The sequence below is a fragment of the Hypomesus nipponensis genome, chromosome 25 (assembly GCF_054491055.1).
Source record: "Hypomesus nipponensis isolate SF chromosome 25, ASM5449105v1, whole genome shotgun sequence".
Lineage (NCBI taxonomy): Eukaryota > Metazoa > Chordata > Actinopteri > Osmeriformes > Osmeridae > Hypomesus > Hypomesus nipponensis.
In genome coordinates, this window is record NC_140385.1 from 13,030,029 (window position 1) to 13,045,000 (window position 14,972).

At 39.7% G+C, this 14,972-nt stretch overlaps 1 protein-coding gene across 2 annotated transcripts in view; it reads left to right on the forward strand.

Annotated features, from left to right (window-relative positions):
• larp7 (La ribonucleoprotein 7, transcriptional regulator) overlaps nucleotides 1-14,972 on the forward strand; it is a 70,298-nt gene that overhangs the window by 32,470 nt on the left and 22,856 nt on the right. For both annotated transcript variants that reach the window (XM_084691366.1, XM_084691365.1), the window contains exons 5-7: nucleotides 6,282-6,446; nucleotides 6,564-6,669; nucleotides 6,772-7,065. In XM_084691366.1, coding sequence (XP_084547492.1) covers nucleotides 6,282-6,446; nucleotides 6,564-6,669; nucleotides 6,772-7,065 — 565 coding nt within the window. The remainder of the gene's footprint in view (nucleotides 1-6,281; nucleotides 6,447-6,563; nucleotides 6,670-6,771; nucleotides 7,066-14,972) is intronic.

A 14,972-nucleotide genomic window follows, 5' to 3' on the forward strand; every position in this document is an offset into this window, starting at 1 on the left:
CCGGACAAATCCTTAAAATCTAATAAAAATACCCCCCGGAAAATTGCCAAATCAGCACGCAAACTGTGTCCATATGCTATCAAAATGTGTTCCTACCAGTGTAAGTGTGCATCTTTTACTGTCACTTGCAATCAGGAATAGAACTGGACAGCAAGTATACCATTGCTTGGAAAAAACTTCAACACTTGTAGTTTGGAAATGCATAATCATTGTTAGACAATTTCAAAAAAGAGGCTTTGTGGTTACAAATATATGGTAGTACTTTTACTCAAAAACTTAGTCAACATGACTGCAACTTCACATGAAAACCACTGAAAGTACATAATTACAAAAAAAATAGGTTGTCTAGTTACAAACATACATGTACTAAATCTTTTCCTGAAATAGCTTAGTCAACATGACAACCACTACCAAATAAACACACAAACAAATAAAACATTGCTAAGAAAATACTTCAATGCCTGTAGCTTGGAAATACATAGTTACAAATTTGTCAAACAAACTTGTAGTAAACACAACTGCCACGCAGCACAATTGCAGGTGCTATGATATTTCTAATTACGTCATCTCGCACCACTTCATATTCTGCGTCTTGTGCGGCATGCAATCCTGAGCTTGCACCAGTACTAGTTACACCTTCAAAGTATCTAACAGCAAGCCCAGCCCCTTCTCCCCGTACAACTACAGCTGGCATTTCGAGAGTGCCATATCTCACTACCACATGGTCATCCACATTCAGTGACACAGGTGTGTTGTCTGTACCGGGTAGAGACACAGGTGTCGTGCCGGATGTGGAAGCTGTGACTGGTGTCATGCCGGACATGGACGCTGTGACAGGTGTTGTGCCGGACGTGGACGCTGTGACAGGTGTCGTGCCGGACGTGGAAGCTGTGCCAGGTGTCATGCTGGATGTGGAAGCTGACATGGGAATCACAGTGGTTGATTCAACCAAACTCTGTACAAGATCCGAATTCGACTTTAAGCGGTGTTTCACACTGTTGCGTGCCTTTGCATACGCAGATCTCATATGGCAGAGATGTGGCAGCATCAGGGTGGATGTCTCTCTACCATATGTGTTCAGCACTTTTGCCAGCTCATTCAGGAACTTCCCATCCTTGTTAAGGCTCTGATCAGTTGTGTCAGTTGGCAGGCCAACATGGTCTGTAGATACCCTGGTTGTGGTACTACTGACGGTAGGTACTGGTGCTGGCACTTGATCTGGGGATAGCGTTCCACCTTCATCTTGATCGTCCACCTCAAATTCAAGTTCTATGTTGAATTTGAGCTCCCCATCTTCTGTGTCCAGTAGCTCATTCCCTTCATCTACTGGATCCTGATTCTGTGGGGCAGCGCGTCGAACTCCCTCTGGTGGTGTAATGGAGGCAAGGAGATCTTTTAATGTTTTTGGTGGCTCCTTCGCCATCTCCTCCTTGCGGAATGCCACAATCTCCTCTCCCACCAACTGATAGTTTGTCCCGGACAAACAAGTCTTCACTCCCATCTAGGGCACTGAGAATGAAGTTCTCCTTCAATGCCGCAGTGATGTCAACCTGAAGGGAATCCCAGCTGTCAACCAGCATTCTCATCATGTCATCCCTGGAAGGTGAGGGGATTTTGATGGGATCATTGCTCAGCTGCTGAACCATCAGCTCAGACTCCCGCCGCCTGTATCCAACTTTCAGGAGATGATGCAGGTGTGTATCGTTGACTTGTATATCTCCTGTTATACCACTACCCATGCAGACTAAGATATATCCACGAGCCAACAGCTCCTGCCTCACCTCCTATGTGACATGGACAGAATAATCATCCAAGATGTAGATGGCCCACTGTCGCTGGCTGTAGATGTTTTGTGCCTTCAAGTTGGGGAGGGTCTTGATTGTGGCCTTCATGGTGTCCAGCCTGTAAGATCCCTTGGGGCCCCAGTGAGTGGTCACTCCCTCTGGACGATGTAACTTGTCCTGTAGAATTGTGCCCTTCCCCTTGAACACAAATTGTGGTCGCATCCCCAGGCCATTATTACTGGAGGCTTGAGTGAAGACAGTCACTCTCTCCCTTGACAACATATAGTTCTCTTTGACATAGGTGGGGCAATCCTGTATGGTCAAGGTCTTCTGTCCGGCTGTCTCGTTCCGATGTAGTGGCATTTGATCTCCGTTGATAATGTCAACATCCTTTACCTTCAATCTTTCCTCGAAGAAAGCCCTCACCCGAATAATGTTCTTCGGGAAATCAATGATTCTTTCCTTGCGAACGGTTTCCGACACAGCAAAACGCTTGTTTGGGTGTTTGAGGGAAACGCGATACTCCTCCATCCATCCTCGCACCCAGTGGTCACTGAACTTGACTCGCTCCTCGTCTGTTGGATCGAGGCCGCTTTGCTGTAAATAGTCTTTGTACAGCTGCTTGCATTTTGCTACGAAGATCTTTTTTGGCAGGCGGGCTTTCAAAGATCCTCGCACATCAACAAACCTAACAAAACGAACGTGTTACTATGCATTTTGTGTAGTAGGCCTATATAAACAAATATTCAAAAGCTAATCAGAGTTTGATAAAGATATATATATTTTTTTTTATTACCACTGAAATGCAGCTTGTCGCACTCCTGGCACAGCCTGCTTCCTCCCGCCACCAGGCTGGCGGTACTGCTGGCGGGGAACTTCATTCAAGTCAGTGGGGTCTTCAAGCCATCTTTCGTGCTCACGAAGTGCGCGCAGGGCAACTTGTTTGGCACTTTGAAATTCCTTGCTGCTGTTTGCAGCTCTTGCCAGCGAGGGAAAAGCCTCCCTCACAGATATCCCTCTTTGGGCTTTTGCTGAATCCAGCCTTTACGTTTTCCATCCCACCTCTTGGGAAGTGCAGCTGCTTCCTCTTCATATTTAAGCTTGTACTCGTAGCAGCGCTTCCCGAGATCATACTTCTCTACAAGCGAATACTTATTATTTTTTGCATTGCTTGACTCCTTGCCCTTTTACTAGTAAAGCAAATGTGTCGTAAATTGTGTTGTTTGATTTTACGATTGGACGTACTCAACATGTGTTAACATTGACCAATTACAGCACTACTGTACTTCAACAACTGAGTGCCCAAAAAGAAAATTCATTTTTGAAAGACGCACTGTTAACCACGGAAATACGCTGGGATTGACGAGAGGCTCGTTGTTGTGACTGTCATGCTGGTCAGCCGGTGTGCTGAATGGGAACCGTTATGTGAGTGTACAGTGGCTAGAGCTAACATCAGAGCCATAATGAGGCTCTGGTTAACATTTACTAGCTTGCACTGACAACCTTTAGTTGGTAGCTAACGTCGTTAACTAATGTAAGCTACCGGTACTTGCCAGTAGCTAAGGTAGCTAACGTTCAAGTTTAAATTTATCTTCCCTTCCGAAAAAAATGCATGGAATTTTCTAAAATTGTCTTGATTTTCCCCGCAAAAAATAAACGTACAGTTCAAAATAAGAATGTACCGGGTGGATTTTTCGGGTAAAAAAAAAATAAACGTACCGGTACGTTTATTCGGAAGATGAGAGTAGGTCGCACCGGTGCACCTAACCTCCTCGCATCCGCTGCCTCCCCAGGAACGAAGCGTTTGTTTCTTCTTTGACGGAACACTCATGGTTGGATCATATCGTGGTCTAAACTAATCAGAGACAGAGATGGGGCAGGTATTTGCCTTTGATTGGCTGTGGTCCAGATATTCCTGTAGGCCTACACTGCCCCGTCATTGAAATTACGACCTGAGCACCAGATAATCAGTTATGGCAGATCTGAGCATTGTACGGGCCGTGGGCCACAACCGGCCCACAGGCTGTCCCATTCCGGCCCGCGGGAGGTAAATCTAAATGTTTTAATGAATAAATGTGTTGAGGGCTAGTAAATATGTAGTCCTGAAAGACTTACATATGTGCGCAACCTCACCGACAGGAGAGTTAGCTGTTGGTTAGCCCCCTCGAAAATCGGTTGTTACAGAATTAGGGCTGCCACTAACAACTATTTTTCTATCAATTAATCTAAAGACTATTTTATCGATTAGTCGATTAATCTAAACTATTAATTTTCCTCCTAAAAAAATAAATTGACCATTTCAGTTCATTTTATTTTTAAAACAACAAACAAATGTCATTGACAAACAAAGGCTTACAAATTGAAGTGCCAAACTGTAGGTTTATACTATCAACGTTAATTTAAATATTTAGATAAGGTACATAACATATCCCAACGTACACGAACACACACCCCTTTTAAACCAAAAATTCCAAGGTGCTGGTTCTGGGCTGGTGCTTATGCCAGTTAGGTAATGATTCTAGCGATACTCTCCAATTATCTAAGAACCAGGTAGTCTACATTTACCACAGACTAGAGCCGGAGTACAGTAGGGCTAATGTCTTTAAATCACTTCATACGCCTACGTTGTCAACGCAATGCGTCATGGTTACGGTTAACAAGTTAGCTAAATACCAGCTATACTGTACAGCGCCACTGTTTTCTTTTCAGGTGCTCGTGCATAGCGCAAGCGCTACTGTGGTATGCCATTGCAACTTTGCACAACGTACAAACCACCTTATTGTTTGGTGATGGCGTTAAGTCAAAGTATTCCCATACTTTTGAAGCTTCGGGTATTTGGGGACTCGGGTTTTGGAACCAAGTCAGACTCTGCTGCAGCTGCTATGACATTTGAGCATTGACTTGAGCCGACCAATGACTCGAGCCAACAACAACTGACGTCATGCAAGCACCAATTACGTTGTGATATTGAAGAACAACATTTGTTATAATGAATTGAAGCGTTTGTTTTTTTATAATAAAAAAAGAAAGATGCGTCAAATTAAACAAATCGTGGCAGCCCTATACAGAATGTAGAGTTTTTAAACAAGAAATTGACTTAAGTATCTCTTTACTGAGGTCAAAGCTGTGTTTTTATTTTGCTAAGGTCGCTGTGTTGAAGGATTATAATTTGAATTGGCACTAAGGGACTAAAGAAAAACATAATGAGAACTTGACTGATCAGTGAGAGCGGGCTGATGGTTTGCTAGTTAAATTGCAGACCCGGATCATCAGCTGTCCTTCGCATATCCACCTCAGACATTCAGCCAGATTTCAATGCACTTGTTCAAGCCCACTGGATTCCTCTCACAGAACAAAATGAACTGGAAAAAAAGTATTGCTTTTTGTATAAAGTTGATCAATTGCATATCTTTAACATACTGCAAAACAACTTGTCAGTGTTTGTGAAGATTAACTATTTACAAATAAAATGAAACACTGAGTGAAGTCCTGTGGAGGAGGGCCCCCCCAGTTTTCTTTGCCAAATTTTTCTTCCTGTTGGCTGCAAGCAATTTCATTGTTCTATAGGCCCTTTGTAGCTATACCAATATCCTACAAAAGGGACTGACTCAAGCAATTCAGCCTTGTAGGCCTACTTGTTGGCCTTAAAATATGTGCAAGTATTGCCTACTGCAACTTACCATTTTGAATTGTTTTTATATCGTTTTGCAACTAAAATACTACAGCAACAAAAGTTTAATGCTATGGAATGCACACGTGTAATTATGGTCACATCTTGTACCTGGGGCAGTGATATCCATAAGTCATGTAGCTTACGCATTTACAGCGACAGCGTCTGCTATTTTTCCAGCTTGGCAGCAGCGACTTTGTTGACTTTTGCATGTATTATGTCTGTATTCCTGATATGTTTGTATTACAATATTTCACGCAGGAGGAGTAGACAAAGTTTGTAAGATTATTGTCCGCTCCTCCTCCATGAAATATGCGGCTCTTGTTTCGTCCATATGGTGCAAACACCGCCCCTTTATGTGAACGCGCACGTCTCAAGATTGGAAAGATCTGGGTTGAGTTAGTTGATAACCACCGTTGTGATATCGTTTATCGTGATTGCGATTGTTATGCTTTGTAGAGCCGGGTAACTGAAAGTAACCTGGAGCATGTTGATTTTGATTTGTAGTACAGGCCCCTGTTCTTGAACAATTTAGAGGATGGTTGTTTTGAAAGGTGACCCTCTGAAGTTCTTTCCCCTGTTGCTTATCCAAAGAACGTCGATCCTGGCACTGCACTCAGAATATGAACTTTGTAGAATGTCTGATTCTTTACTTGAGTGTGGGAAACTACACCGATTCCAATTTTTACACACACAGATTTCTGTCATTGTTAGAGAAATTGATCTTAAACATGTATTGCCTGTTTCTTGTTTTCAGTGTTGTGTATCTGTAATTAGGTAACTTCCCTTTGAATGCATAATGGTATACAAAACTTAATGTATTACAGGAACTCCTGCCCAAGGATGTCAAACATGGCTGGATAGAGCGGGTCTTCAGCAAATGTGGGAATGTGGTTTATGTAAGCATCCCAAAATACAAGACCTCTGGACAGTCGAAAGGTTTTGCTTTTGTCGAGTTTGAAACAGAAGAGCAAGCACAGAAGGCTATAGAGGTGACATTAACTACTAATTGATAAAACGGATGCAATACAAAAATATGCAGTAAATCTTTATAATGTAAATGTTCCTTCTAAAAGTCTCTTAATATATGAAACCTCATCCTCAAATAGATGCTAAATAATCCCCCTGAAGATGCTCCCAGGAAACCTGGAATCTTTCCCAAAACCAAGAATGGAAAGCAAATCCCCCTTGAACACACGGAAAATGTCACACAAGGTCAGTGTCGTGTGGAATAGAAGAAGTTGAGTCAATGGGGGGAAGGAATTATCTCTTTACATAACATCTTTATCTGTCTCATTCTATTTCACTCTGTTGCAGATGAAGCTGAGCAAACAAATCAGTTGTCAGTGTTTAGTGCTAAGGTAGAAGCAAAGAAATCAGTTAAGGTCAATGAACAGGAAATGGTGACTAGTGGGAAGATGACAGAGATGATAAAGGATAAAGTAATGGCCAGCAGACAAAGGCTCCCTGCACAAATGATGGAAAAAAAGAGACGGCGCTCGCAATCATCAGGAAGTTTGAGCCAAGTCCAGGATGACCTGCCATCAAAGATCAGGAGGACAATGAAAGAGGAGGAGTCTCAGTCGGAAAGAGAGAAGTGTGACGAGAAGGGTAAATAATGTATTACGTTGAGCCTTTCTATAGTTGTAAGTGTGTTCCTTTTACAGCCACCAAACTAGGGTATGATTTAGTGAATAACAAAAATACTATGAGCTGGCGACAAACAAAACAAATACCTAACAAATAGACATGACTAACCTAGAAAGGGAACTGAAAATATCACCACGTATCAAAAATTCACCATCTCATCTTTGTAGGAATTTCAGTTTGAAAGTGTTTGCAGTCCGACTAACAAATTAAGTGCCCTTCTATGGATGTGCTCTGGAGCCTTTTCCACAGAACGCCAGAACCGTGTTCAATCATCATCTGGTCTGCGGTGGAAGGTATGCTCCAATCAAGTCCACTAAGTAGAAATTGAGAAAAAAGCAACCCAGTCCACAAGTTCCACAAACATTTGTGACTTGGCTTTAATATAGTGTATGTAGTTACTGTCTACTGTGCTTGTCTAATTAGTTATTTTAATGTAGTAATATTTTTCTCAAATGTCATCAATAATTTTTGCTAACTTATATTATGCAGTACAACAATAATTAGCACATTTTTGATAATGTGCTGTTTTATTTAATTTTTGTTCACAGTAGGGCTGTGTGAGATGACCAAAATCTCATCTTGTTATAGATCCTTTCATATCTCTATAGCGATAGGCTACATATCACAATATGGTACATTTTCCTTAAGTTCAACGAAAAAATAGTTTATATAAAATAACCACATGAAGAGGCAAATTTATTATAATTTATTTTGTTATGGTATGCGACAAATAAAAAATACTTGCTAATATGAGATTTTCCAAATTTAAGGATCAAAATTGTGGCCACTTTGCTTGCTCCCGAAATTGAATTTGTACAACCTCAAAATATATTTTGGAGTGTAACAGACTACTTAATTTACTGGAAAGTTTCAAGTGCTGCACCTTTAAGGACGCAGTGAGGTCTGGGCTACATTGTTAGTAGCTTGCTCTGAAAGTCAATGAAAGGAATAGTTAAGATGAGTTCAAGTTCAAGACTAAATCTATGTATTTATTACAAATGTAAGGTGCAGGTGAGTATCACAGAAGACAATGAATACAGGAAATAAAGGGAGTTAAATAGTATCACAATATGGAAGGATACAATATGATTAACATTGCCTTTGCAAGCACTGATAAAGGACACTGTATGCCAGATAGCTTTTGTTTAGGTCTTGAGGCTCCTCAAAATGGCCTTGTCGCTCCTTCTAATTTTGTCATTCAAGGGTTGTATGGCATTATACACTTTGGCATTATTGTGACCTCTGACTTACATCAGCTACACAGACCTTTCCTAGTCACCTTACAAAGACCCAACTTTATGGCTATGCAGGCAAAATAAAACAGTAATGACAGATTATCAATGATACAAGAAACATAATTAATAGATAGGCATATTTTTCTCCTGGACATAACCAAGGGTTATCTGCTCATGAGCTTAATATTGCAAGGTATAGATCAAACATTATTTATTATATTCAGAACATTTCAAACGGTATAGAACTAATAAACTAATCATTATCTTTAATTGTTGTTAAGTGATCAGTGGTTGAAGGACGGACATCTTCACTAGCTCATTTTCTGCAGATTTGAGATATTAGCTGCCAGTCACTCGCTTTGCAAGACACCCGTGCGAGACACACGTGTAGATGACGTCAGTTGAATAATCACTCACGAATCCTCCCTCCTCACACGTTGGCCAACTTTGGCAGACTCTCTCCCTCCTCAATTTTTCAACTTGTCAAATTGGAGGTCGCACATGTGAGTAGTTGTAAAAAAAACTTGCAGTCTCAAAAATGGTCGTAAAATGCGACCATTTGTCCTGAGTCGAGAGCCCTGAAATCGTTGCAATTTCAAGCCCTGGAACTGATAATTCTGTATATAAAAAAAAAGTAGTGAATTCAGGTATATTGGGACATCAGGTAATTTGGGACAGCATAAGGAAAAAGCATTTTACTTCTGCCTTGAACAGGCTATGGTAAAGTTAGGGGTGCTTATACATTGCTTCGGAAGCATATAACTAAAGTCACATGATATAACGTAGGTGACATCACACAGGGGGGTGTGGTTAGCATCAAACAGGAAGTTGACCCTGAAAATCAAGAGGTGAGAAGAATGACATGTGCTTTATGAGGATTTTAATATAAGGCTGTAAAATAGGCTCAATGTAATGTGGACACGAATGTTGAGCAAATATGTGTGTTGTAATAGTGTACTAAAATAAAAATAAACACTTTGAAATTGTTTATATTAATTTAATTTGAACATTTTATTGGTGTCCCAAATTACCAAACATGGCATGGTAAATTGGGACAGCATGTTTCAGGTAATTTGGGACCACATTTTTGGGGTATAAAATTAAATGTGTCAATATTTGTCATAAATAACCTGTTTAAAAGTGAAAGTCACATTTATAACGACACAAAACCTAAGTGATGTATCCTAGGCAACTTTTGCTGAAGGAATTAGAGGCTACGGTTGCTATCTAAGGTTGCTACCATCAGAGCTGTGTGTAGTGGGCCTTGTCTTTTGGGTCAGATAATTTAATGTCAATAATATCCTGAAACATTGGTAATAATAAAGGCCATGTTATTAAACTTTGAAGTAAAAGCATATTTAGGCCTTGTGTGGTAGTCACGGCACATTAAGTGTGCTATCAAGCATTAAACCGAGACTACTTTTAATGTATGTAGGTGTAGACTCTTCTGCACTTTGTCTAATCTAGAAATTGTTCTCATTTATGAAACAAATTCATTAGTGGAATAGAATGGCACCCAAGAAAGAGACGGACAGACCAACGGAGAGTGAAGTGCAAGGAAGATTTAACAAACAGGGAAAAGTAAAGGGCAATACAACATGTGGAAGGAGAACAGAATGAAGGGAGCATTGCAGGAGTTCAAGGATTTTTGTTCTTGTTTAACAAATCCATTAAAATGTTTTTTCAAATTGTTTAATTATTGTTCAATACATTAATCTACACTCATGAGCTTGTGTCCCAAATTACCAAACATACTGTCAAAAATTACGAAACAAGTTGCTTAAAATGAGTTTTTTTGTCAACTCCACTAAAATAGTGAGCCATGCATTTATAAAATATTATGAAGACTTATTGTTTACACTTAAATAATGTGGATACCTTGAGGAATTCAGAAATGTCTCATTTATTGGGTTATGTTTGGAACTTGATGACAAACTTAAACTCAGAAGATAGAATTACAAAAAAATTCCCAGTATACCTGAATCCACCCTATGCATACTTCTTATTTATGGAGATTGCTTGGATTTAAAAGCATAAATTTGTTGCTGCTCATCTGAACAATAAAGCTGACAAACGTATTTATCTAGCTTACTGGTTTGTAGCTGGCTACCAGCTGGTAGCTTCGACAAAATAACGAGTAATAGCAAGAAAACAATGTACTACCAGAGCGTTATGCCTGGAGACACTAGGGCTGCGCAGTCCACCGCTCCATGTCGGGGGAGCTGACTAGATAAAATAATGAGAACAAAGCCATATCAAGCTACGGGTGCTACATTGGAGACATTTTCACCCTGGTTGTGGCGTTTTTGTTGTGTAGCTAGTCTAGTTAGGGATGGGACCGTTATATTAACTCTATGGATGGGACGTATGGCACTGACGCATCAATGCTTGTGTCGCAAAACCAATACGCACTCAAAGTGTTTTGGAGCTTGAATCAATTACGAAACCATGTGATAGATGACGTTCAATGCTTCAAACGTCACAAACTGGTTCGAAGTTTTGCCGCTCTTCTGAACCAGAGCCATTGAACAAACGAATCCACCGCTTCTTGTTAAAGATAAATCTCACACTGCCAGAAAGGCAGCATGGTCCGTGTACTTTGCGGGCAAAGGATTTTCGTTTTGAAATTTGAAAACTAAAATCAGGCAACAAGCTGTTTCCAAACTACCATTTAGAAATAGGAAAACAAAAACGGAAAACTACCCATTTTCAGTTTTGTTTCGATGATAGAAAATGGAAAACTACACGTTTTTCTTTGATGTTCCAATACACCAATTATCACCCTACGTCAAGCAACTGTCAAGCAGGCTCAACTGCACGTGTCGGTTGCAAAAGACAAACTTCTCCCCGGTCTATTACACTTGGAGTGTCGATCGGGTCTTCATATATCTCTGGCCACTGGATTGCAGGGCTTGATATTAACTTTTTGAGGCTCTTGGCCTTTGGACAAAGACATTTACGTTTCACTTGTCTCTGCACAAAAGTCACTTGACCCCGATACCCTTAAATAGCCTGACCAAGTGATCGGGCAAAACTAGCCTGGATAACGGAGGTCGCTTCCTTAGGCAAATGACGAATGAAACAGGCTTGGTTAAAGAAGTCCGAGATGCTGGCTATCTTCATCAGGCTCGTATCTACATTAGGCTGTCCTCCCTGACGTTTCTGGTTTAGTATGGAGTGAAATACAACATTGTGCACACAGCCAGTGTGCGAGTCTGACTGATGCTAACGTCAAAACAGTGTAAGGGGGATGCAGTCTCACTCAGATTGCCAGTTTAAACAAATCAGAAAAATAATCGGACCAGCTGGCTAAAAGCAGAATTCCCATATCTCTTGAAAGCAGCCCTGCTCAACTTTTTAGATGTAGAATTGACTGTAAAACTGTAAAATTATGAACTTTGTGACATATGTCACATGACATGAAGACATGGTTGCCGCTCACCTATGCGGTCTGTACCGGGCGACATTCTCACTCAAATTTCAAGACTTTCGTGACTCGAATAAAAATTCTGATGCGACAGATCAACGGGTAAGCGCTTTCTCTCTTAAAGGCTGTCCTCCTTGACCTTTTTAATCTTTTTAAATTTAACTATTTGTATTATCCGTGTGGTCCTTTTGCCATTTAAAATGCTATCCTTTCCCGGTTTTCTGCAGCCACATTGCACGCAAAAACTGAATGTTTACAAACAAATAATTGGTCTATAATTTAGCTCCAGCCGTACTCTGTCCTTTTGTGACAAAAACAAATACAAGAAGAGTGGCCACTAGGGGGGCAGTGGGTGGCAACTGCATAGTAAAGGTGCGCAAAACCACTATTGGCAAATCATGTTTTTCAGTAATAGGGACCCATTTATGGAATAATTTACCAACTGAAATAAAAACACAAACCAAACTGAAAACATTCAATAGAAAGGTGAAACACTGGCTGAAAGAACTAAACATGTAGCCACTAAGTCAGGTCCATAAAGGCAGGAGCACACAGTGTGTCTCGGTTGTCCCTGTCGTAATGTATTGTGTTGTTTTGTGATGTACTGTTGTGTGTAATGTGGTCATGAATCTGTGAAATGTTGATATACTAATATATTGCATCTGCTGCATGATTGTGTAACTCACACTCTGCAGTAAATTGTATTTGCCTAACTTTTTAGAAAGGTCTGACCAGGGACTGGGGTTGCAAATTAGCCTATTGGCTAAAAACCTTATGCAACACATCTACAACATTATCTATGTATGTAATAATGTGCGCTGCATTGTCCCTGACAAATAAATAGAACATTTGCTTAAACATGGAAATTGGGAATTTAAATAGTGTGGATATCTTCTCAATTTTGCATAGATTTGTGTTGTGACCCGGAAGTTGCTCCCACGAGCTTGACAGTCACTCTGGTCCACATATTCAGGATGTCAGCAGAGTGCGCGCTGCCATTTTTATGGAAGCAAATCAGTGACATAATGTTTTGAATTTTAAAAGGCATTGAATACTTAATATTGACGTTTAAACTGAATTCACATTTGAATATATATTTCAATGTTTAAAAAAATCTGACCCAAAAATTCAAGGCTTGGAAATTCAGGTGGCTGAAATTCAAACCCCCCAAAAAATTAGCTTAAAATTGTCTCGCTTAAAAAATGTAAGCCTTAGTAACAATAGGGTCATTGTAATCAATAGAAATTCATTGTTGAAATATGATGTGTGAATTGTTATAGAGGATAATGGTAACCTTTTGGAATATAAGCTTTCTTAGACAAATATAATTTAAACTGTACTTATAGAGAATACAACAAGATCTGTAAAGCAATACCTTACCATTATTACAGTTAGTTCAAAGCACATTGTTATATGCAAGAATAAGACCCTTACCGACTTTACCAAATGTTATTAATGATTGTACTTTATTTGACAGTAAATGTAATAATGCATATAGGGCTGCAACAACGAATCGATTCAAATTAATTATTAAAAGCGTTGGCAACTAATTTCATTATCGATTCGTTGTCGCGCAATTACTACGCCACTCAATATGTCGCGGAGATGTTTGAGTATAAAAATAAAATAAAAAATTGAGTGCGGACCGGAGGTAGAAGAAAGGCCATCGGAGAGACGTTGTCGAGTAATTTTGTTCTGAAACACATGGCGGAGGCAGAGAAATCAGTACGACCCAAGTCATCCAAGGTGTGGGAGCATTTCACACTAAATACATCGAAAAAGTGTGTTAATTGACCGAGGTGAAGTCAGTTTCATATTCGGAAGATGCTACTTTGCAGCATCGCATTAGGGACCTGGTGAAAACAATCCACACCATTTTGAAAAATGTAGACTTTTATAGTTGTTTTTTTTATATATAATATATATATATATATATATATATATATATATATATATATATATATATATATATATATATATATATATATTATATATATATATTTATTAGTGCTGTCAAACGATTAAAATATTTAATCGCATTAATGTCATAGTTAACTCGCGATTAATCACAATTAATCGCACATTTTTATCTATTCTAAATGTCCCTGATTTCTTTTTGTCCCAATCTTTTTTCAAATTGTAATGCTCTTATCAACATAGAAAAGTGGTTCGGATTGCTTTGTGCAAATATTTTTTTTATTGAAAACAACATTGCAATCGCCTGGCTTTGATGAGGGGGCAGAGAATTCGCATCAGCTGTGTGCTTGGCCATCAAGTGGTATTTCAGACTGGACGTGCTGCGATGATAGCTCAGTTTACAACGACAAAACACACAGATCACTGGTCTTGTCAATAGAACCATTTGGCAACTTTTTAAAAGCAAACTTTCCATTCAGAATCTTATTGGCATCCATTTCGGCATCTCGCGCTCGTCATCCACTCAAAACGTAACGTTAGCCTACTACCAGAGAATGTCTAATATCCGTAAACGGGCTCTGCTACTACTCTTTAGCCAGCTCGCAAGCCAAACGAGTGTTTGGCGTGCCTGTTTTTTTGTTTCCGGTCTAGCTAGATCCGGTGTGGTGTTGTAGTTTTTCTAACGTCGGTAGTTGTTGCAACAGCATGTGAAAAAAACTACAAAGTTTGCTAGGCCAAAAAGAGCGTTAATCGCGCGATAAAATAGACGCCGTTAATTTGGGTTTGCGTTAACGCCGTTAATAACGCGTTAAACTGACAGCACTAATATATATATATATATAACCTCAAACAGACACCAGAGTATTTTAGCAATGTCTGGTATACTTCCACAGCCTTTACTTTTTCAATTAAGTTTCAAATAAAATGATAGAAAATCACAAATCTAGCTTAATCCTCGCAAATCTTAACTTTTTTCAAAATTTTGTCAAAAAATCTTAACCAGATTATTCTAACCAAACTATCCTATCCTTCATCCAAAGTTCTGGCACCTCTCATAACTACTATTTCCCAATATCCAAGTGTTTTTACCAGAATCCAGCTTTTCTTACTTGTGTCCCAATGGTCTGGTCAAAACCAGTCTAGAGAATGGTTTTTAGTTAATGTGGATGTTTCTAACTGCGTAGTTAGTCAGCCATTTTAGGCCCATCAACCTGACCTGATGTAACCCTGCCTAGGTTTCTTTCCTAGCTGTCCTCATAATCATTAAAATCTCACGACAATAGCTTAGT